General features: G+C 32.8%; 2 protein-coding genes across 5 annotated transcripts in view; one reads left to right on the forward strand and one right to left on the reverse strand.

Moving 5' to 3' along the window:
• Positions 1 to 714: 714 nt before the first annotated feature.
• LOC132904892 (large ribosomal subunit protein eL43) lies at positions 715 to 1,662 on the forward strand. The gene is made up of 3 exons (XM_060955721.1): positions 715 to 837; positions 1,286 to 1,414; positions 1,491 to 1,662. Exons 1-3 carry the CDS (start codon positions 835 to 837, stop codon positions 1,635 to 1,637), a joined length of 279 nt encoding a protein of 92 aa, XP_060811704.1. The 5' UTR covers positions 715 to 834; the 3' UTR covers positions 1,638 to 1,662.
• Positions 1,663 to 1,769: 107 nt separating this feature from the next.
• LOC132904872 (polypeptide N-acetylgalactosaminyltransferase 5) overlaps positions 1,770 to 25,344 on the reverse strand; it is a 40,361-nt gene continuing 16,786 nt past the window's right edge. For 3 of the 4 annotated variants that reach the window (XM_060955676.1, XM_060955674.1, XM_060955677.1), the window contains 7 exons: positions 9,689 to 10,518; positions 8,677 to 8,995; positions 7,979 to 8,156; positions 6,750 to 6,930; positions 4,654 to 4,892; positions 4,437 to 4,571; positions 1,770 to 4,360 (listed from right to left, as the gene is read on the reverse strand). In XM_060955676.1, the coding sequence (XP_060811659.1) occupies positions 4,211 to 4,360; positions 4,437 to 4,571; positions 4,654 to 4,892; positions 6,750 to 6,930; positions 7,979 to 8,156; positions 8,677 to 8,995; positions 9,689 to 10,307 (1,821 nt within the window). In that variant the 5' untranslated portion in view covers positions 10,308 to 10,518 and the 3' untranslated portion in view covers positions 1,770 to 4,210. Of the gene's footprint in view, positions 4,361 to 4,436; positions 4,572 to 4,653; positions 4,893 to 5,522; positions 5,704 to 6,749; positions 6,931 to 7,978; positions 8,157 to 8,676; positions 8,996 to 9,688; positions 10,519 to 25,344 lie in introns of all 4 variants that reach the window. The other variant, XM_060955675.1, reaches the window with a different exon arrangement.

Here is a 25,344-nt window from a genome sequence, read left to right on the forward strand (position 1 = left end):
TAAGAATACAGGTGGCGATATAGAAGGAGAAATGTTTTTAAAGCCGAATTTACATCTTTTCACTCTGCATGATCAACGCAGATGATTCATGGAAAAATATTGTTTTCATCCGCTTTCTAATCAAAGTGATCGTCCAAAATGATTACTGAACGAAGCAGAGTTAATCTCTATTATGAATAAAATTGAACTGGTATAAACACTCCGGTTTTTATTTTTCACATTCACTTACTTCACTTCGCGTATTTCAGACGTACACTTCGTCGAAACGTAACGATTTCGGTATTGAGGTCAACTGTACAACTATATCTGCCTATGAAAATTTTTTGGTCACTTAAGATTGCATATCCGCTGTACCTAAACGTATGTTCTTGTATTAGGAGATTTAGACAAAAAGTATTGGCACACATCCTTATTTTTCAATGTAACGTTTGTTTATTAGGTTCTGCATTTCATTTTTATAGTATCAAATCTAATTGTCATTACAACTTTTGTAGTTGTATGAAAGCACTACTAAATGCGTAATACGAAATTTAATGTACTTGGAACCTATTTAATTAGTAGGTGAATACTACAATAAATACAATGATCTGTCGATACATTTTGTAGGTATTTTGAAGATGATGAAAATGATCGTGATAACTTATTCTAGTATTTATTTAGGAGTACGCGTGAAAATGTCCGTTTATTTTCTGTAACGCGCGATTTAAATTCGCGCCTTTTGTAAATGCACCATTGCATTACGATTTCCGGTGACGACGACGTGTAGTGAAAATCGGACTCTAAAATCTCTTTTCTTTTCCGGTTCTTTTGGAACGTATATGATATTTGTGCAAAATGGTAAGAATTGTTATTTGGTAATATTTTGTGAATCTTATTAAAATATTGATGAAGTTGATAATTTTGTGTTGAAAAGCATCACCGACAAAATGTTTCTGTGTATATTGTTTATTTATTGCAAATAATTTGTGTAGAAATAGTGATTTAAGGTTATGTTTGCATTTACAGTTAAATCGCTATTTAATTATTATAGTGCAATAAACTTTTAATTATTATGAAATAGAAACAAAATAATGCAATATATTTAATTTCTTTTATAATAAAAGTTTGTCAGAAAGATTAATATTATAAAGATAATTATGGTTGGTTAACCTATTAGTGTCAAACAAGTGTCTTATTTTTGTAAATAAATGTTTTATCATTTCAATTGTTGTGATCTATAAATACATTTAGGCTATAAATGGTAAAGGTATTTAATTTATGAAATACGATTATGTCTATCTATTAGGCTAAACGCACGAAGAAGGTTGGAATCACTGGTAAATATGGTACTCGATATGGTGCCTCTCTCAGAAAGATGGTTAAGAAGATGGAAATTACCCAGCACAGCAAATACACCTGCACCTTCTGTGGCAAGGTGAGAGATAAATCCTATAATCAGTAATGTGAAGTAAATAAAGATTATAATTTCTATTTTATTTCTTTTATTATAGGATGCTATGAAACGGAGTGTAGTGGGTATCTGGTCCTGCAAACGTTGCAAGAGGACTGTTGCTGGAGGTGCATGGGTATATTCAACAACAGCTGCTGCTTCTGTTAGATCTGCTGTCAGGAGGTTACGTGAAGTTAAAGAACAGTAAATAAATGTAATATGTAGTTCATAATAATATTTTGTCCATTTTATTTAACCTTTTGACTTTTTAATACTACTTAGTTGTAAGATATCAGTTACTAGATTTATTCTGGTAAAGGAGTAATATTAAAAAACAAGATTATTTTGTGTGGTATTTAATAGATTCATGACAATGTAACATGATACATAAGACTTAAATTTTTTGAAGCAATATTTGATAATATGAGGGTAGAATTTTTCTTTTTTATTAGAAAGAATATTTAGAAATTATTTTGGAGGCACATCAAAATTATGATATATCTACTTACTTATATTTATGTTTTCATTGTTCTAATGTATATTAAATTCCGCTAGAATAATTTTATAATCGTCATAAATTTTTTTCTTTTGGTTCTTTAATGAGAACTTTTCATAACAAAGGAATACATATTATCTCGATCAAACTAATATTTAAAGGAGTATGCAATTAAAAAAAAAATATATTAAAAGTACTGTTTGTTGAAATTAAATATTATGCACATATATTATTTAAATTCAATAGAACATATTTAGAATATTTTATTGTCTTTGAAGGTATGTTCATTCTAGTATTTGACTTTATTATAAATGATAGAAAAAGTAGATTTTTTTACTTAAATGGTATTTACATACATATGCATAAATATTCTTATGTAACAGAAAATTTCTTAAAAATAAATTTTATTAATTCGTATGTGTGTGCCAATAAGTAATCTTTAATGTTCCAATGTAATTCTTACAATTATTTTTGTTAATAATATAATTTTTATAAATAATTCTAATTCTAAGCCTAAGATGAAGTAAAATAAAGATGATAAAACAATACGTATAAATTCACGATGCGATGGATAATTTATAAGATTAAAAATTTGTTTACAAATTATTATTGACTTTATCTTTTTTTTTTTTCTATATTTTGTGCACTTGAATTTAACTAAATTTTATCAGTTAAAACGACTAACAAATTATCTACAAATTCTGCTAATACAATTAAACGCATATTCAAATAATATATTGATTTAATAAAAATTAACTGCTGTACAAAAATAAATACTATCGTCTTGCACGAATAATTAAATATATAATTAAGCTGTAAAGACGCGATAATTTGTTGCACCATCACCATTCTTTCATGTAACTTAAGATTGAGTATATTTCTTGACATTAAGGTTCCTAAATTGAAATTTTAGTGTCATATATATTTTAATATATTATAAATGTAGTTTAATGCGTTTCTTCGCGCGCGCGCGTTTAAAGTTATAGAATCAGTTAATTTCTTCCCCCAACTTCGAATGTAAGTATAACTATTAGCGAACATTTTCCAGAAACATTGCTTTACTTTGTTGACTACCTTTTCCTCTTCTTTCGAAGTACGAAAGATGTTTAACTTTAGTTTAATGTAATGCAAGGGAAGGGCGCCAGAATCTAATAACAACATTTTTACATTAGTTACACGAAATGTTTTTCCATTGTGTCTTATTCGACAAGAATATTGCACTCTAAATTTTTAGCACACTTTAAATGTAGAAAACAAAAATGTTCCAAATCTATGAAGAATTATAGCTATGTAAAATGTTAGAACATCGTAAAGATATCTAGCATTTCTTTTTGTTAAGAAAATGCGGAAGACACTTTGTCTTGAATTTAAGAAAGTATTTAAAGTATAACAGTACAGTGAATAACAGTCAATAGTAGTTTTTTTATACTCTTAAACGATATCTCGTTAATCTCATATTGCTATGGCGAATTCAGGTATAAGTACATTTATCTTTTTAAACAAATAAAAAGAAAGTAACAACTAAATTATATATGAACGAGATGCAACAAGGAACTGTTAGAAATATCAGTATAAAAAGATCCAGTGCTCTTCCCTAATTGCTAGAAAATTGTACAATACAAGTTCTAAATCGTAATCGGTAGTGTCACAATAATTCCACTAGCATTCCATCATTCATTCCCTGTAGTAATACGTCATTTATACTATTAACATATCTGTGTTTCAGTGCACTGATATATCTTCCAGTCATCCAGCATTGCACTCATCCCATATTATCAAATATGTCTCTCTTTTGTATTAACAATTATTTATTTATAACAGTGGTCTGATATGCTTTCCTCTCTACTGTTTACTAGAAAAGAAAAAAAGAAGAATGTCCGCATACATGTCTCTTTGTATCACTTGTGCATATCCATACACAGTCGGAAATAGGTTTCTTTCTTTCAACACTTGTGCATTTATCAATGAAGGCATACCATGAAAAATGGCAGTAAATACACGATACTGCTAGTAACAGTAAATAAATCCTATATAACTAAAAAGCATCAACCTCAATCTCTCAGTTTCAAGGTGTACTCAATTTCTTGTTTATGATCACTATTAATCCCATCGACGTTTAATAGATCGACAAAACGTGATACTGAATTGTTTTCATGAAGTACAATACTAGTGCTTCTCCTTGATTTTTCAATGTATGGAAGTCTCTTGAGTATCAGTCCTTCAATGTAGCATTAAATAAATCAACAAGTATTACATATAAATGTTGCACTTGTAAACACCTCGTATTAGCTGGCTTGCCATTTGAATTTACTGCGCATAATCCACTTTTGGCCGATGTTATGCGAATCACAAGATGCTAATACAGGTTGCATTGCGTCGTTTGAACGAGGTTTCGATAAGCAATGTCCTGTATTGGTATGTTTGATCATTTTTGTCTAAAAATAAATGTATATTTTATTGAAATATCATTACTTTTAAAAAAAAATTGCGTTTAAATTATTTACATCGTACCTCTTCATTATAAACCCATGCTTGATTTCCACCCATACCATGACATCTCACTATTTTGACAGGACCTTGGGGACTAGCTGCATCAAGGCACATATCATCAGACATAATTTGCTGTCGTTTAGTATAAGCAAACACCTAATTAAAATAAAAAATTATATTTCAATAATACTGAAAAATCTACTATTTTCAAAGAAATCAAGAAGATTTAGTTACTGACCTGATTACCACCTAATCCATGACAGTAACTAATTCCAACATTTTCACCTGTTCTCCTACCCATAGTGTCCAAACAAGATTGTGTGTCAACGTTTTGTACATCACCCAAATAATAATAATCTAGTGGCATAGGAGATTCTGGATAAATATTCTCCAAATACCACCTAAAGCTTTTACACTTAAGACGTTCCCTTAACTTAATTCTTTCAGATACGTCTCCAACAGCTACGTTTCGGGCTCCTATGAACAGAAGGATCAATTGAATAATAATAATATTTGATTAATATTTATAGACTTTATAATGCGATAGTGTGCTTATACATATGACTGTTCGCTGAAAGAAAGATGTGTGTTAAAAGTATGTGCCAAAATAAAGACATTGCCATGTGTGCTATACCGATGCTGTATGCTTGTTATTGGAAATAATTGTGCTATTATACATTGACCTTTCTTAACATGTTAAATTTGAAAAAGTAAGTCTGTATCTCTTTCAAGATAAAATGTAAGGAAACTTTAGATTGAATAGAGTAATCTCTTCACTGTGTCTTTTATTTTTTATTATAACCCTCTTTCTTGAGATTACATCTATTATATAGAGCATTTTCTTGCTTTAGAGATGGACGAAACAAAAAGGCACTTCTCCATTAGTTTCCTAATATTAACGGGTATCTGATATATGCGCATGTAGCTGGTATCCAACCGCACTTAAGCTTTATAGTTAAATGCAACTTATAAAAGCGTACCAATCACCCGATAGAAAAAAATTCATGCGAGATAGAGTAAATCCCAAAAAAGAAAAAAGAAAGTTTAAGATGATGTTAGCGATATTGCAGTCTATTCTCTTTCCAGAAATGCTGGTGTTAGTGCTACCTGGATTAATGTTGTAATAGAAGTACTTCCATTGGTCCAACCAGACCTCTGCGAGTCGCGCATTGTTGTGGTTCACTATCTTGCTGGTACCACCAGGGAATGTATATGGTGTTGACTTACGGAATACATGACCGACGTGCGAGCACGTTGCGATTTCCAATGTCCCACCACACATCCATATCTAACCAACTCAGTTCTGTTAGTATGTTAGCAATTACAAATGGATAGTTCATAACAAACAAGAAACAAAAAGATCTAATACATTAAAAAGGTTCAGATTAGATGGACGCTCGTGTTCTCCTCTCTTGGTACCTATAATATCGTTGCTTATAAAATGTATCAAACAAAGAAGCAAGCAAACTTATTTTGTTAGTCGGCTGGATGGATGAGTGGTTAAGACTATACCAAAGTATATTTGTAAATCCACAAACAAATCAATAGTATTCCTGCAAATCAAATCTCATGGCTAAATGTAACTAGAATATCCAGAATTCTTTAGCACACACGCGCGTATACACATACATACACACAAAGAAAAAAAAAAATATATACTATATATTTAGATAAAAATACGTGATGTACATTTATGTTAATATAAAATTCGATGGTAAATGCTAAAAGATAATTTGGTTAATATCACGCTAAAAAGAAAAAAAAACACACTTAAGATTAATTTTAGAGTCAAATATAAATCAACTACATATAGCTATGGGTGTTAATATTTTTAATCTATAGACCGTTACTAGCTATAAAGATATTTAGATTAATACTCTATCAAATTTTTTATTCCAAATAAATAAAAAAGTGTGCTATAATACAACTGAATTTTATCTGAATAATATTATAGCATTGGTTTTATCAGATACCCGTCAAATACATGTAAATGCTCGCAATCCTATTTTTTAATTAAGTTATACATACTAATGTATTTTATGTAACTTTTAGTTTATACAATTTTTTAGTATGTGATGGCAAACGTTAAACTTACAATTGTTCTTACTTTCTTCATTTTTCTTACAGTATATTATTATTATTATTATTATTATTATTATTATATATTTTCGTTTATAGATAATTAAAAGAAAGAAAAATGCACACTTCTCTACAGCAAAACTCGAGGAGGGTCAACAAATTGGCTAGCTATAATTAACTGTCTATTAATTGATATACTTGAATTAAAAAAGAAAACAAAGTATACAAATGAAATGATACACGCTGTTATCTAACCTGGGTTCATGGCATAGTAAAAATCTCTCCACTCATCCATCCAGACTTCGGCCACCCTAGCCGCATTGTGTAGAACTACTTTGCTGACACCACCAGGGAATGTATACGGACTCTTGTCTCGGAACACATGCCCAACATGTGAACATGGACTGATTTCTAACGTCCCACCGCATTGCCATACCTACAAGGTACTTATGACTTCACAAATGAAGATGAAAATGTCCATAGCTAAACCCTCTGTGTATTTTGGGATCACAAACTCAAACGTTTCGCTAGATTATTCAATAAATAAATCCAACGTGTGTATCCAGTGTTGAGCAAAATCTTTTCACGATAATTTATTATAAAGAAACAAGAAATTTTAATTGCAAGTAACAAATCAAAAATATCCGATCGAAAAATATCCGGATTAAACTTTATTCGATTACGAATTTAATCGAACTGTTACTATTAAATCAGTTATAGTAATCACTGTAGTGATTAAAAGTTAGTACTGTTTAAATAATATCAATAATAATACCCAGCAATTGATTAAGTATGCGTGAAACACGTGTTGTAAATTCACGTGATATGAAGAGACGCTTACAAAATTAAGTGGGGGGAAAAAACAATTAACGATCATTTGTATTATGATTTGAATAATTTTACAATAATTATCCTGTTAATTATCTCAATGAATGATAATGAAATGGAGAAGATAATTTGTTATGGATATAACGAACAAGTTTTATCCGGACGAATTATTCGACGAAATAGAATTAATAATATTCGGATAATTATTTTAGACAAAGCGCCCAATTCTGATCAAAATTATCGATTACTTTTAACTCTAGAGCTTTCATGAAGCCTTTGTATTTTTAATTTCTTCAAATTCTCGTGCTAATTATCGAATAAAAGTTCTGCCACACAAGAGAGGATCGAACAAACAACTACAGATAGATAACAGAGAAAGGAAAGTTTTTCATGGAGCCAACAGCATTAAGAACGAGCAATTAGCTGTGAAAGCAAATGAAAAAAAAAAAAAGAAACGATTTATATATATATATAAATCATTAATTATTATTTTACTACTATTATTATTTATTTTATTATTAACTAGATATGAATTTGAACAGCACAGGCACGTATTCCGTGACCAAAACACTTTTTTTTGCTCGCGTTTTGTAACTTCATTTTCATTTAAATAGTCTGACCGCATAAAGTAAATACTGTCATCGATCAATACTCACCCGGAAGCTCATTTCGAGGTTTTCACCGCCCCAAATATCCATGCCTTCGTCGTATGCTCCCAATTCGTAAAAATAATCCTTATCAATAGAAAATAATCCGCCGGCCATCGTCGGTGTTCTCAGAGGGGCTGTTCTATCCCCTAATCTCCTGTCCATTTCTCTTTGCGCCACCCTGTACCTTGAAGATTTACGAAACTTCGCGTCAGTAAATAAATTAAATAATTCAATCTATCGGTAGAAAATATTGTCCTGAAGATGACAATAAAGGCTAGTCTCTTTTTTTAAAGTTAAACTGAAAAATAATCCGCACAAACTAAATTATTAGAATTACAATTTTTGGATATTGTCTCATAGTAAGCAAGCTGTTTAACAAACAAATGTAAAACAAATATAGTAAATAATTTTAAAAAGATAAAATATACTACATAGAAATTATACAGAAATAGTGACCTTGCTTTAGTTACAAGTTGAAGATAATCTAATGTAGTTTGAGTCATTAGAACTTTAATTTTTAGAAATCGTCTGACATTAAATTGTTTATTAAACAAGCGTGAAATAAATATAACAAATAGCTATGTAATGATGTATAGACATAAACTCAAGTGATTATGACCTCGGTTCTTTGAAATTGTCACATCGGGAAATCCCAGTCTTGAGCTACAGAACTTTGTTCACAAAGTCAATTCGATGGTCCTTACCATCTAAAATTCAGTTTCCAATTGAAACCACCCCACGTCATATCGCTGGCCGGAATGTACTCAAAGGTATCGTCGCTAATCACATCAATGATGGGACAGACAACGGTTGTCCTGTCTTCAGCGATCCTGGATAGCAAAGGCTCGAGCCAACCTTCTGTGCATTCGCAATGAGCGTCTAGGAACGTTATAACTTGTCCTGTCACGTGTTTCGCCCCGAGGAGCCTAGCCCTGATTAGACCAGATCTTTTCTCTGTACGGTACACATATGTAGGGACCGGTAGCGTTTTTACATAGTCCTCCAGGTCTTGCTTCAAGTGATCTACGAATCGAGTGCATGGCGTGAGCAAAAAAGCGTAGAGAAGTGAAAGCAATGTTTACCAGATCACAATGACTGAATATTGAAAAATAATACATCCATTGCGGCAGTAGGAACTGGTTGACTTGACAATAATTAAATTCTATATAATGCCACGTTTCCCTGCTACTTTCACATCGCAGACATTTGGTGTGAATGTTTATTGTGAATCATTTAGGTTGAGTTTCTAATGTTAGAAATCAGTAAAAGGATCGAGTATTTGAAAGTAGAATGTGAAAGAAAAGTGAGCGATCGTCTAAGATTTTGAGAATGTTTACACAATTTGTTTAGACCGAATGAAAGATATTTTAAAATATAGAAAAAAAAATTAGAATGGCAATTATATAAGCAAGAAAGTATATAGAAAAGTATCTTAGAATCTATAAGATATATATAATACATAATCCCTTTCACTTCTTCAAAGAAAGTGAAACAAAAATATCTAACACGATGCTAAATTTAAAAATACCATTATATTCCTTAAGCAACGTATACACGTTAGCCTTAGATTTACCCACAAATGGAATGGTTTCTCTACTAGAGAAGCGCACGAACACAAAACCTCATGAACTCATTCAAAACCGCACCCATCTATTGAGACCACTCCCAAGACCAGACCATCCCAGTTCCTCTACCACCAACCATTCTCAGGCTCACCTTGCTCGCTCTTATCATCCACCAATATGATCTCCTTTAACAATGTACGCGGAGACCGATTAATAACCGACCAAACAGTCCTCAACAACGTGCTCCATGCTTCATTGTGGAACACTATCACGATGCTAGTATCCGGCAGGTACTTGTTGTACTTCTTGGTCTTGCAGCCCTCTAATCGAATATCCTTGAGTGACCGATTCAACGAGATCATATCGCTGGCCATCAGGTTAAATTGGTTCAGTTTGAACAGCTCCTGTTGCCTGGCCTCGTCTTCCGGCGAAATGTGTACCGCCGCACCTACCTCGCCAGGCATCCCTTTGTTCTCTCGGACGACCTTAGCTGGCCTCCATAAATGTAATTCCGATTGTTTATATCGGCTTTTGCTCGCTTGTCCAGCCGACTGTATCTGTTCCTCTTCTTTCAATAAAGCTTCTTTCGAATGAGGTAAACTTTCTTCGGTTAACGTTTGCTGTTGTTTATTATTCTCCGTGCAACCCCATCCGGACCCTCCGATGCAGTCCGAATAGAGCATCAGCACCATCACGTCCACCAGGAACCATACCAGCGACGTGAGCAGTATCACTTGACACGTGTGAATGCGAATTTTAGAGCGGAACATGTTGTGTCGGGGCCGGTCGCCTGGTACCCTGAGCTCATCACCCGATCCTTCGCGGTTGGAGACGCGACGAGCTTCCTGTCCGACCAGGCCGTTCTGTGCACCGGCCGTTCAACGACCGTTCGGCTACCCGTCACTCAGGGAAGATCAGACACACTGTGAGCTATCGTGATCCACTGAATTACATGACTACGCTGGCTAAGACTTTCGTGATCTGAAAGAAAGAAACAGAGAATTTGAAGGAAATTGGTCTGTGCGATGTTTCGGGAGTGAACGAAATACATACTGGCGTTTACAGTTGGAGAAGTTTGAAGGTATTTGAAGAATATGGTAGTTTGGATCAAGGATTTTATCGGTTATTTTTTGTGAACGTTGCACTGGGTGTCGTGTGAGGATATCAGTGAAGAAAGAGGAGAACTCGTGTTTTCAAATGGAAGAAATGTACGTAAATGTAGGAGTTTGAAAGAGTTTGAGGACTACAATAGTTTGGGAACGTAGCTATTTGTACTTTTGTAGCGATTAAGAATTTTTCGTGTAAATTTTTTAAATTCGACTAATTTTTATTCTCCTTATTCTTTAAATCGTTGTTATCCTCGTATAATCCGATATGAATATTATCATTGATAATATAGATAATTTGAAAATATTCGTCCTTGGTATTCCATAGAATTTTATCATTTCTTCTGTATTCCACGCTTCTTATGAACGAAGTATTTATAAAAAGGAAGACATCCGAAGAGACATACAGACGTAAAGAAGAAGTAAGAATAACATCAAGGTTGAACCTATTCTAACGCCTACAGAATTTTAAGTAAATGACAATCTGCGATTCTGAAATCTATTCATAACTGACTCACCATTTCCACTAATTCTCGCATAATCCAGATTACAGATAGTTGTCTAATACAGACGAGTGCACATCCATCGATGTATCAGAATCTCATGATACAATGCACAAGCCCCCTATTTCCTCCCAACGAATCACCAAATCCAAAACGAACTTCGATCCCCACGAGATTAATCCTTCGAGCAAACTGAATCCTCTAAACGAGCTTGAAATTCATCTTGGAACCTGTTACCGAGGCTGCAATCGAGCCATTGATTTCCGCCAAAATGGATGGAACACTCGTTCCAGCCATTCAAATTAAACAGCCTGTTATAAGTATTTTAATGTGCTACACAAATAATTCGTTCTCGTGTGTAACGCTAGGCCAGCTAAACGTCGTTTCCACTCCTGTAAGACTTCTTGCGGGTTACAATCGAACCGGAAGTCACGCGAGGCCGTTTATTTTATCACGTGCATAATATATGGGGGACCATTTACCATTATCGATTCGTTTCTACTCGTTTCTTGCCATATGTATTACATAAGTATCTCTTGAATAGCGTTGAATTGAACTTCGTATAAAATTTATATTCTTTTATTTATCATTACTTTGTTTATTTTTTAGTTATGTTCATTGGTATTGTGTAAATGTATGCGTATGTCGAATAATATTGGCTTGGCAACTAAGTGATTGCGGATTTTGTTATTAGGTGGTAATGACAAAATCCGCAATCACTTAGTTGCCAAGCTTTTCATTTTACATTTACTGGCACATTGCCTCCTTCCTACACAAGTATCGAGTAAGTAGATGGAATAATAATTCTTTATTTATCGATGTTTCGTTCGTCTTTTAGTGCAGTGAGTTGTCTGCGTAGTAAGCAAAATTTTATTCTTGATACTTCATTTTCAGATCTTTATTTTCTTTGTCAAAGATACCAAACGTTTGACTTAACATCAGTGAAATCATTCGTAAGCATTGGAGAATTTTTTGAAAGGCTACACTACCAGAGGAATTAGGTTCGGGCATGAGAGATCTAGTTTGCCTACGCAGAGTTGACGTTACGAAAATCAAATATACAGAGTGATTTCGAAATCGCGATACAATGAGAAAGGACGTGAAAATAAGTGGAAAATACGGAATAAAATACTTTCGTACGATGCCTTGCTTTTCAGAAAATTGCACGTGCCCGACACAGTCTCGGATTTAATTTCCTTACAAACGAGACATCAAATGAAAAAATCTCATTCTATCTACATTTTCAATTTACTTTTGCATTCAGAATAATCTCCTGCCAATTGCCTATTCTTGTTCGGTCAGGAATTAGTCAAATGCAAATGTACTCGAGAAATTATCAATTTCAATTTTCTCGAAAGGCAACCATAGAACGGAAAAGTTTCATTGCTTATTTTCAACTTATTATTTTTGCGTGAAAAATCACGTTCCTTTAACTCGTATCATAATTTTCGAATCATATCCTGTATGTTATTATTTGTTTAATTATTAAAGTGTCTTTTATTTATCAGTTATTACAACTTTATTGCACAAGTATACAAATGTCCATGAAACTCAAGTACCATATCAGTTAAGCGATATCTGTTCGCGTGACTGAAAGAGAAAACAAAGTGAAACAGACTTCTACGACACCTAAGCACACACTGTGCTCGTTCTTACGTTTTATATCTTTGGGTTTTCATTCTCGCGGTTCATAGCGAGTGTTCTCGTCGATGCACCGCGAATATTACACCGGATGAATGGGCAGAAAAAGAGGCGAACTCATCCTGAACGAAGCGGGATTTCGAGTGCGTGGAACAAAGACAGTTCTGTGCCACATTTTATGCGTTTTGATCGACGATGGATCGAGAGGCTGTTTCACCGGCTGGCCAGCTTTTTTATGGCTCTAGAAAGGAACAAGAGGACGGTAAAAGCTGAGCAAGAAATTGGCTAACTTGCGATTTTTATCTATATTCGAGAAAAATATATTCGAATTATATTTTCTATATTCGAACAAATTGTCGATTTTTTTCCTGATAATCTAAAATAGTACGAGAACAAAACGGTTTAACATTAGAACTACCGATAGCTAACACGAAGTTATTTCTACCAAAACCAGTCAAAATGAGTGGTCTTTAAAAAATACGTAATAATAGAATATTTTTATATTTATTGATTTATTACTTTCTTACAGAAGCAATTCCATGTTATGTAGTACATTTTTGATATTATTAATCCACCATAATCCCTAAACGAGGGTCGACACATTTATAAAATTGTAGAACTAGTCGTTTTCACTGCTGTAATATTTCTAGTGTTAGTATCTAGCGATCTAGCGATCGATCTGGAATTTTCCTGATAACTGATATCATCGTATCGAGTGATACGCGGTAAAAATTTTAAAAACGTGTGCGAAGTTGTAGAAAACGAGGAAACGTGTTGATTGGGGTTCGATAAACAGATTGCAGGACCCTTTTACACTTTGACAAGTACCAGTCATTTTCACTGGTATTGGTATAAGTAGCTTTGATACAAAATTATTTTGAGTTCGAATACGTAAAAAACAAAATAAAATTCGTTATATTATTCTTTTAGTTATCGTTGCGAAACTCGCCACATCAATGCGGAAAAAAAATAATAACACGAAGTAGGAATTTGAAAATAAATTTGTAAAACCAGTCAATTCGACCAGTTAATCCTTGCGGCAAGCAATTTTGTTTTAAAATTGTTACTAAATTTCCTTCCTATTATTCATCGATAACGAAAACATGTTGGAACATATTGGTTTTCTCTTGTAAAATTTTTCAAAGAGGAAACAAGGCAATAGAATTTTCTCTAAAACAAAATTTCTTTTTTTAGAAAAGACATAATGCAATAAACTTTGAGACTAACTTTACCAAAGACAAATGCTTTTATCTTTCAGGCAATTAAAAACTTATGAATGTACAACGTAAAATAAAGTACAGTATGTTGTGTATATGCAACATAAAGCGTAAAAGAGTTCGAAATTTTATGAAAACTAAAAATGTATAGCATAGTAACTTTGTAAGGTATTCACATAGATTTTATTTGAATTCAATTCTAATACTTGATACTGCTACTATAGTATGATAACAACTCGTTTGTTGTTTTGATAAAAGATCAAATTGAAAGAGAAAACTCTTCGTAGCTGTCGAGATAATGTCGCAATAGACGAAAACCGATAAGCGACTATTATTATTATTATTATTATTATTATTATTATTATTGTTTCCATATCTATACTTTATTTGAATGTGATCAGCAATAAACTTTACGAATTGAAGATATCAGAAGATCAGCCATTGTTCTAATTTTTTTGCTATATACATAAACCTACTTTTTTTATAGATTTGGGAGATTTATGGCAGTATTGTATAGTGGCATAAAAATACACGTAACAATATTTTATTAGATTGCAAGAGCGAGGTAAGTTATAAACATTCGTTAACGAAATTGATAAATCTGTAGGAATAAAACGACGTGACGAAAAATATCATGTAATTTAGGGTTTACTTTAAAAGTTGTGCGTCGCAATATTTAAAAAAAAAAAAAAAAAAAAAAAAAAAGAAATAGAAAATGAGACAACGAATCGCTTTAAAATTTGGAAAGCGAACCGATCATAAATATCACACATGGAAACAATTTGTTTTGATAATTTTAGAACGGCTGAGTAATTTAATTAACGATACTGTCAGATTTATTGGAGTTTGTCTCGAAGATTGGATGTGTAATATTAAAAATAACATTTCTTGAAATAAACTGAAAAGTGAATCGATGACAAATATTATATAATTTAGAGAAATTTATTTCATTGATGTTCCGATAATGGAATAAAACTATTATCAACGTCGTGAGATTTATAGATATTCGTTTCTTTAGAATTATTATAGTATCCGTTTTATAGAAACCAATTTCAGGAATTATTTTACAGAGGTATTGTTATTTTTATCGAAACGGAGGAAGTTAATTGACAGCGCCAGCGCGCGATTTATAGATATCCAGCCAGAAAGTTGAAAATGACGTTGGAACTGAATTTACTCATTATGAGATCGTGTAGATTGTTTAAAGAAATTCGTTTCACAAATAATCTTAGAAAAGCTGTTAACTTTATTGGAATAGAATGTGTTAATTAACTATATCTAACAGTATATGTATGATCAAGAAGATACCAGCAAGATATAACAAGATATCCATTAAGGAAGATTCAAGATAATTTAAGAACAGAATCATTTGATCTTAATGCTATATAGTTGCGAAGAATTCGTTTAAAGAATTACTTTTGACAAATTGTAAATATTGTTAGACATAATCCAGTTAAACGAAGCTCGATTTAATTTGTAGAATCTTGCTTCAGAGATCAAGAGAGTTTACAGACTCTTATAGAAACAGAATTAAATTAAATTATATCTGAAAGATTATTATCTCAGTTAGACGTGATATAAAATTGTTATAATAAATACATTTTTACTGTTAATTTATAGTATCACTGATTCAGAGATCAAGAGAGTTTACAGATTCTTATAGAAGCAGAAATAAATTAAATTATATCTGAAAGATTATTATCTAAGTTAGATGTGATATAAAATTGTTATAATAAATACATTTTTACTGTTAATTTATAGTATCACTGATTCAGAGATCAAGAGAGTTTACAGACTCTTATAGAAGCAGAATTAAATTAAATTATATCTGAAAGATTATTATCTCAGTTAGATGTGATATAAAATTGTTATAATAAATACATTTTTACTGTTAATTTATAGTATCACTGATTCAGAGATCAAGAGAGTTTACAGACTCTTATAGAAACAGAATTAAATTAAATTATATCTGAAAGATTATTACCTCAGTTAGACGTGATATAACATTGTAATAATAAATACATTTTTACTGTTAATTTATAGTATCACTGATTCAGAGATCAAGAGAGTTTACAGACTCTTATAGAAACAGAATTAAATTAAATTATATCTGAAAGATTATTATCTCAGTTAGATGTGATATAAAATTGTTATAATAAATACATTTTTACCGTTAATTTATAGTATCACACGTGTTAGTATAGGAATATTTTCAAGTCTCATGGCACGACTTTATATCTGTTGCTGATCTTACGAGAGGACAGGAGAGAGAATTTTCTGTTGCCAAGTGTTATGAAGTGGAATGAAGAGATACAGCAGGAACAAGTGTTAATTGGAAGAGTATAATTAAAATAAATCTGTAACGCAATTGATGTAATCGAGTTTTGCTTTAATACAAGTGGCGTTGCATTTTTGTCTTGTAATTAGGCTTCTAGGGACACCATCTCGTGATATAGATCTGAAGAGGATGTTCTTTTCTCGATTCTTCTTGCTAACTGAATTTCTAAATAAATCTAGTTAGCTTTCCGTTAGTTTCGCAAAAATACGTGTTTCTTCAAAACCCGTTAGAAAAGCAATAAATATTAAGAATAGCAATCCCTATCTCGATGTGTTCTGGAATTCCTCAAGTAGGAAATTCCAAAGTTTGGTAAATCTACCAGAAGAAAGTAGAACGTTTTAATTAGGAGAAATAAGTATAAAGTATTAATAAGTATTTTTCCTCTTATATCGATTTACGTATGATCGATTTTCTTCTATCAAGATAAACATCACAACGTTCCACAGATTAGGTTTCATGTTCATATAAAGATGCATCGTTGTAAAAGACGTGTCTGTAAAAGAAACCTAATAGAAAACCAATCGCAAACAATTAATTCGTTCGTATTATAAAATTTCTCATCGTCCTGAAGTACCTATTTTTTTACACAGATCAAATTTTAATAGAAGCAAGATCTGATAAACGAGATATATATCCACAGAAAGCAACGAACTTCGCAACCAGGTTATCGACCATCGCCAACGTTCTATTCCAATTTCTACAGTAAATGTAAGAACTTCCTGATTTCCTCGTGTCTCATCGATTATTTCGTCCTTTCGTCAAGCCGGTAAAAATACCAACGATTGCTATTAAAAAGTCAAGAAGGAAACAAGACCTATCCAAATGGAGTCATGCGAGATCACAAGAAAGCCAAAAGCCAATTTAGCAATTATCCTCAAAGTGCTCATCCCATAGCCATGCTCTTACGAAATCCGGAGATTTCTCGTCTCGCTAAATTAACCATTTCTCAGACGCTTGATTGGCCGTAGTCTAAACCAGCGTAGAAACAATTTTCTATTCCCAGAGGTAGCTGCGAGGCAAGATAAAAGAGGCGCAACAAGAGAAGCGGAAGGAAGAAGAGAACTGGAGAATGGGGACTATTACTTATACAGTTCATAAGCTGCTTAGAAGGCCTCCTGCAGTGAGATCCAGAGAATTGCGAGAAGAGCGTGCACAGAAAGCGAGAAGTTCGCGCTCGTTGTCGCGATTATAATAATGATCGAGCGATCGCGACACGTTGCATGTGTTCCGTGGAAATTTGTGGAAACAAACGAGTAAGTGGCAAATTTATGCGTGGATGTGTGCACGTGCTTGTGCTCAACACACGAGAGAATAGTCTAACGAGGACATAGCTGGGAAAACGAAGCGAGCAGACAGCAGCAGCCAGTGGCAGACCTGGCAGATGCTAATTAATTAAAGTCTCAGTCATATCATTCACTTTCATCGGGATATAGAGTGTCGCGGTAAATAACTGTTGATAATTACCTGCTACCGAGAAAATTCATGCAACGGAAACGGGCTTACCACGGGCTTACCAGGTTTCCCTTTTTTTTTTTATACAAGTAGCAAGAGTGGTAAAGCTTGTTTGACGTGTTACAATAAAATCCAGACTTCTTAGAGTAAAAAGTTAATTATCGTGTTTGACATTAATAAATTCATCTGTGAAAAGGTTAAAAGAAAATCTAATCCTCGTAAGAAGATTCATTAGAATTCAGAAAAATTTCGTTGCAATTCTTCTATTTTAATTTCGTCCACTGAGGAAGGAAATCTTGTTAAAAGGTGCGTATATCAAATAGAAAGAAGAATCGACTTTGTCGTTGATAAAATCCTTAAAGAATGTAAAACAAAACTTCCATGAAAGAATCACAGCAATTTCTACAACTTTCATTGCAATTCTTTATGCTCCAATTAATTTCAGACTCGATCACAAGCGAGGAGGATTTTCTTCAAAATACCAATATTAATATTCACAAATATATTTCAAATGAGAACTAGCCATGCCCTTTGCAATTATGAAATTCACCTGTAAAAAAATTAAAAGAAAACCTCCATGAGAAAATTCATCACAATTTTTTGAAAAGCTGCATTATAGTTCTTTCTTTTTAAACTCATCCACTCATGTGGACAATTTTGCTAAAAGACAAAGCGGCTCGTATTAATAAAATCCTAGTCGTTTGTCATTCAGGAATGCAAGTTTCGCGCAGCAGCCAGCAACCAGCCACAGCCGGTGGGATGCACGAAGTTTGATGAGTACTCGCCTCGAGGACTCGGCTTCAGGCTTCAGCCAAGTCTGCACAGGCAATAAGCGGCTGGACGAACTTCGACCCTATGGATGGGGAATGTCAAACAAAATACTCTGCAGTCGAGCTCCGCGAGCGAATTCGCGATACTTTACTCTTTACGTTGGCTTCTCGGAAACGCGGAATTTTGTTTGATTTCGCGCAGCAACCCCATGGAAGGTTCTTCGGTAGGAACAGCCGGAGTTGCTCGGAAACTATTTTATTTTAATTGACACTGTACTGTCGAGAAATTCGAAATCGTGGTACACGAGGATCGATGGAAGTTTGGCTTGCTTAACTTTTTAAATAATTGTTTTTGAGCGCAGTACGATACTTTAGGTGTAGTTTTGTCGTATCGGATGAATAATTCATATTTTATAGTTTTCTAGGGTATTCGAGAAATTTGACGTTGAGGCGAAATTAGGATATTCGTTTAGAATTTTTTTCACTGAAAATCTTGATGATAATAATATGTAATATAATTATTTTACATATTATTTTATATAGAATTATTGTATTATGTTGATGCATATGGAGACAATAAAATAATGTACGCATTAAGAAATTGTTTAAATGGAATAAAGAATTTGTTTAATATTTGTATACGAATTTTCAATTACTAAAAATACGAAAGAAATTTTCGTTCCGTTTGATAAAGACCATTCAGTACATATGTATTTTTATATTTCAAATCCAATTCAAGAGATGCCATGACTATCGATAATAAAGATTAATCTTCGGATATTTTCGAGTGTTTTGAGTATGTACAAATACCACCTTAATACTTGTAGGTTTCTTATTCCGCAGTTAATAAATCATTATTCTGTAATTGCATGAAATATTCCATTTCTTTATACAAATTGTTCTAAAGATCAAAAATTAAGAAAATAATGTTCTCAAAATTGTAAAAATTTTCGAAAATACAAATACAAATTTGTACATTCATGAATCTTCAAAAGAAAAAAAAAGGGGGAAAAGGACAAAAACACAAAGTTTTTGGAACTTTTAAATTTTCAAAAATATCACAACTATTGAAATATAACAAACGATTTTTATTTCTGGATAAATCTCGCCAAGAGTAGTTTAAGAGCAGTTTGTTGTTAACGTTTCAGTATTAAACAGGAATTCAGAGTCGCAGATGTTCTGCAACAACGTTATGGCTAGCCACATAGCGATGCAAATTAACTACAATATTTCATGCTCCCTAATTCTCCTCTAACGCTCAGAAATTTTCGTTAGCCTCTATACTACGATTACTTTCAATTATAAAATCTGACAGAATCTTTGCTAACAAGTTTATTTATAGCACAACTCTCACGGTTCCCATATATTCACGTAACATTTCTAAACGGTAGGACGATTACCCAAGAGATTAAAATTGTGGATTCAGAACTATTCAGAGGTCCTTTGAGAATGCAAATTTATTGAAACATTCGAGAATTCCTGTAATAGTAAAACAAAAGCGCTAACGATAGTTTATCTACCCATCTAACGTAGAATCCTGAATTTGCATGAAAACTCTCATAGTCTTAACATCGTTTCATAACATTTTTCTCAAGTTCAGATCTGATTATCTAAGGCGATAAAGTTGTTGTTTTACCGATGATAAATGAAGAATACAATTTTATCTAAATACTTAGGGATTTCTTCCATATTATGATGATACAAAATTCAAAATTTAAAAACAGACTAAAATCTTTAGCAATGAATTTATCTAATCGCCTAATCATATGAGATTTCTCAATTTTATTCTAAGTTCTTTTCCATAAGTTTTTCTCCTGATGACAAAGAGGAAATATATGTATTTGTATCTGGAATGCAAATTGATCAAGATATTCAAAACTCTCTTGATATTATAGCCATCTTTAACTAACAAATGTATCAAAACAACGAGGAATTTACATCAAGTAATCTCGTAACCCAAATCTTTGCAACATCTGCAAATCGTGAAACGATTACTCAACAGGTGAGGTAATCTTTTATTGAGACATTGAGATATTTAGAACTTTCGAAAATGCGAAATTCGCCGAGAATCTTCCAATGAACTATCCCAAGATTTTTACAAAAAATTGTTAAAATTTTGACAGTATATTCGAATCGTAAAACAATTATAATAAATAATGGAAATTAACGATGTGCAATTTACAAAACCCACAATTTTCCTTCACAAAACTTTTTATCTAAAACTTATAACGACCTGATCTTTGCCAACATCTTTAAGTCGCGAAATGATTACCCAACAGACTGTAATTGCCAATTATCGATCAATCGTGCCATCTTTCAGAGAACGTAAATTTTATCAGAGACTCTAAAATTGCAGAGCGCTTGCAGAGAACTCTGTAAGTATCAAGAAACGAATTTCTCAGGTGGAAAAGAAAACTTCTGCATTAATGTAACAATAAATTCTTGAGAAAGGCAAGTCAAATCTGTAGAAAATCCTGTCTGTGCCAGCTCTTGGTTGCAAAAAAAAATTCAATATTCCATTCATTTAGAATTTCAGTAGGTGGCATAGACAAAGACCAAAAAACAATTAACTAATATTTATTGCTACTTAAATACTTTTCTATAAAGGCAATATTGTGACAACATCTTCTAACGTTGTTAAAAACTATTTATTGTAGAAAAGAAAATTCCACTTAAATTCTATGATACAGCATTTTCATTGGCATGTAAATTTCCCAATAAAAAAAACGTTTTTCAATTTTAGCACCTGCGCTATTTTCTACAAAGCGTTCTTCCATTGTTCTCGAAATGCATCTTCGATTACAAGATCGAATATTATGATAATTTTCAATGAGAACCTGTCCCAATAATCGTAATAGTCCGACCTTTGGCAACAGTACCAGATCGTGAAACGATTACTTAACAGATAATAATCACCGATTCCGTAACGTCTCCCAGAGAATGCGAAATTATCGAGACATTTAGGAGCCGTGTCTTTTAATCCTCGAATCTCTTCAAAATAACACGTGTACGCAATCGGATGTTGCTACAGAGAACAGTTAATTATAAAATTGAAATCGCCAGGTTGAGAATCAGGCGCCGAATATCTCGTGGAAGGAATCGTGTTTCGCAAGGTGCAGCCCCATGCTGGAACACCGGCCATTTACGAAGGCAAATTAGCGGAATAATAATGAGTCGAGGTGCAATGCACTTGTGCAAATGAGATACGGAAAGAAACCTCGTTGCTCAATGTTTCGTAGGGTCCTATGAATGCACACGCGAAATACGATAGGACCCCCCATAACGCAGGAGATACAGTGACGACCATCGGAAAGTTTAAAGTGTAAAACGGAGGAAAAATGGTGTAATTTTGTAAAACTGACCTATAACTCGCAAGAGAATTGAACGTGTAATAAAGGATAACGCATGTATGTTATTTTCCTATTTAAAATATGTACAACTTTTATTCTCTTGTGAGTATATATTTTAATTTTTGTTAGATACAGATTTCTAGAGTTTGTTTTTTGGAAATTTATAATGGAAAAATTCACGACGAAGCTACGAGTAAAAATAACTGAATTTTATTTTCGAAACTGGTGCACACGTAATTAATTTTTCCGATGAGAGACACGGTCTATTTTCACCTCAATGGCCATGTTAACAAACAGAACACCAGTTTCATCAATATAAATTGTATCCTGTAAAGATTACAGTTTCGACGTTCTTTTTGTTTGCCAATGTTTCTTTTGGTATTTCCTACCATTTCCTCATTTTCATTCTAATGTTACGACGTTATACAGGGTGCTACTGTACTAAAACATAGAATAAAGTTATCATATATTTGTAAGAATAAATATCGAATCTGTGTATCAAGGCTTTAGATTAAAATCGGGAATGTAATTTTGAAATCTAGATTATCTGATTAAAGAATACGAACTATGTATCAACGTCTTAAAATGAATAATATAGGTAAACATTACGTATTTGACGTGATATTTAAGGTGATATATATTGGTCGTATCAATTTATTATCAACCTCTTGATGACACGTTAAGGTATACGTATCATTAACAACTCGATGAGAATTTTAAATTCAACCACTTAATTGAATTTCCTATAAAATCTGTTCTGAACTTTGATCAACTAGGATAACTGACATAACGGATTAGTAAGTTTCACGGAGACACGCGAAACTTTTATAACTGCGGCGAAATAGCGGTTTCGATGTCGTGCCATAGACCATCTTAATCGTCGTTTCTTTATGGCTCGTGTTCTAAACGATCGACCCGCAACCTCATCAGATTTATGAGTCTTTGGCCTTTTTTTAGAGGAACATATCGAAGGCGGTTCGATGAAAATAGTTACAACGATCGAAACGAGACTTTCCAACGTGTTTTTATATGGTTCGTCGAGAAACCGGGTCGTTTAGAAATTTTTATCGACGAACTTCTCTGTCCTTTATGCGTTTATTTCTGTCAGTTGTTCAATAAAATGTTTGGAAAATGCATAGGTATCGATTTTCTTCCTCTCTCCCTACGTGTATATAAATATATATATTTATTTATTTTTCGGTTTTACAGCTTGAAAAAGGGAATGGTTCATATATTTCTAACTTCCATTCGTCCCCATATAACTTTAAGAGCCACCCATCACATACAAAGATTCACACTCATCCACACTTAAACTCCAAACACACATAGATATTCCCTTTTATATCTAATACTAAAAATCAATATGTATCTTTATTCTTCTTGACCTATTTACACTATCTAACATTTGGTTTTATATATATCATTACATACTTGTGTTTGACTTACAATTAGTTCAATAGCTATATTTGCTTTTTACAGAAAACTTGTAACTATTTTATCATTGCTTCACTTATCCCATCTTCCTATAAATCTTTCTCTCTTAATACGCTAGAATCGAACCTATAGCAGCCTTTTGATAAATATTTTAATGTGCTCATTTCTAAATTACGTGAAATACATTTTCTTTGTTCCTCTGCCAATTAGTAACTAAAGTTCCTCAACGTATTCGTATCCTGTCGCTTGTTATTAGTTTGTGGCTGCTTCCTACTTCATCCTCCTCCAGATATTTCGCTTTACCCACTGTTCTTATGTACCTGTACCTACTATCGCATTTGGCGTTCTAAATTTTATCATAATTATCGATTCTTTATAGTTCATCGGTATATTTTCGTTTCAAAGATTCTACTTGTTATTGTGTTTAACTAATAATATCGGAATTTTTTGTATCAATTATCGTTTCTTTGATTTCAGATTGGAGCAGTCAAATGAAAAAGAATTGCAAATGTTACGTGGCTTTCAATACTACAAACGGAACAATACTTTTGATGATAAAAACAGCTTTATTTTAGTTGTATTCCCAATTCGACTTTTGCTAAAACGTCAGGAATTAATTAAGAGATATTAATCACGAAGCGATGGTAATAATTTTATTACCAATTCAATCAACGAATTATAATCCTGCTTCTCTCACAAAGGAGCAGAATTCGAGTGATGTAATATGGAAATCTCGATAAAAGGCAAATAAGTAAATAGTTTATAGTAGAAAATAGTTGAAACAACAGGTATATCATCGGAAGGTACTATTATTTTCGTCATTCATATGAAATAAGTTCGATACAGTTTTACTAGAGATGATCTCATAATTTTCGGAAATTCAAGTACCTATGTAATTATATGAAATTATCGACAACCCTAATCGTGATTTTTTATCAATTCCGTTACCAATTTTCTACATTAGTCGATTCTATTGAATTACTCAAAGAATGCGATTATCTACCAGCAGTGAGTCTTAAGTAAATTTGAACATAATCGGTTCAAATTCCATCAACGTCGGTAGAAAAGTTGACTTTATCAGCGTCCTTGAATATTACTCTACCTTCCTTTCCACAGAATCGCAGTGCAATCGAATATTATATTGCTATATAACACGAGATAACGCGCGACTTGTCTGATAACGTCACAGCGCCTTCACCGACTAAAAAATTCTATCTGCATCTTTCATCCTTTGATACACTCGGGCGCGAGAAATTTCATTTCTCACGAAAGAAACTCCGCTTTCGACGCCGATGATAAAATATGAAAAGCCTATTTATCCTTCGCGCGACGGTATCCTCTCGTTTCTATAAATAAATAGAATTCTTAACTTGGTATTCGAATACTTCTAAATTTTAAATATCGCTGAAAACTGGATTTTTGTATATATTTCAAAGTTTGTACAAACTGTGACAAATAATTTATATATCGAGGAATTAGAAAAAAATGTATCATGCAATAGCAGAACTTAGAAAACCGCACAGTCAGCATTTTTATCAAATGTACACTTTCGTCTTGTTTAAAATTTTTCACAAACTGAAAAATGAGCATCCAATCTTGCCAAACAAAGCATTCTCAATTTTAATAAATTTAGATGTTTATGCAATTCCATATTTATATGATATGTAATCTAGGCAGAAATTTGTTTCACCTGCCTATTACCTCTATTTGAAATTTTAAACATTTTAAAAATTCCTAATTCCTAAAGAGTGCATAAATATTGGTAGTTCTACTAGTAACGAATTTATCTCAAAAAGGACAACTTCGGGAAAACGATTTCTTGTAAAATTGATCATTTCTCTCGTTTCATATATTCAAGTTGCAAAAATATCCGCTCGCGTACAAAATAGTCGTTACCAGAATGCAATTTCACGAGATCCTATTCGCAAGATGCAACGATGCGGTGTGAGAAGCATCGCTCTGTATCGACGATCCTTTGACGATAACACGTGCATTT

The sequence above is a fragment of the Bombus pascuorum genome, chromosome 3 (assembly GCF_905332965.1).
Source record: "Bombus pascuorum chromosome 3, iyBomPasc1.1, whole genome shotgun sequence".
In the NCBI taxonomy this organism is placed as follows: Eukaryota; Metazoa; Arthropoda; class Insecta; order Hymenoptera; family Apidae; genus Bombus; species Bombus pascuorum.

Bases quoted from the DNA above. Each gene is read 5' to 3' on its own strand.
- LOC132904892 (XM_060955721.1), top strand. The intron at 1,415-1,490 runs GTGAGAGATAAA...CTTTTATTATAG, and splicing joins CCTGCACCTTCTGTGGCAAG to GATGCTATGAAACGGAGTGT.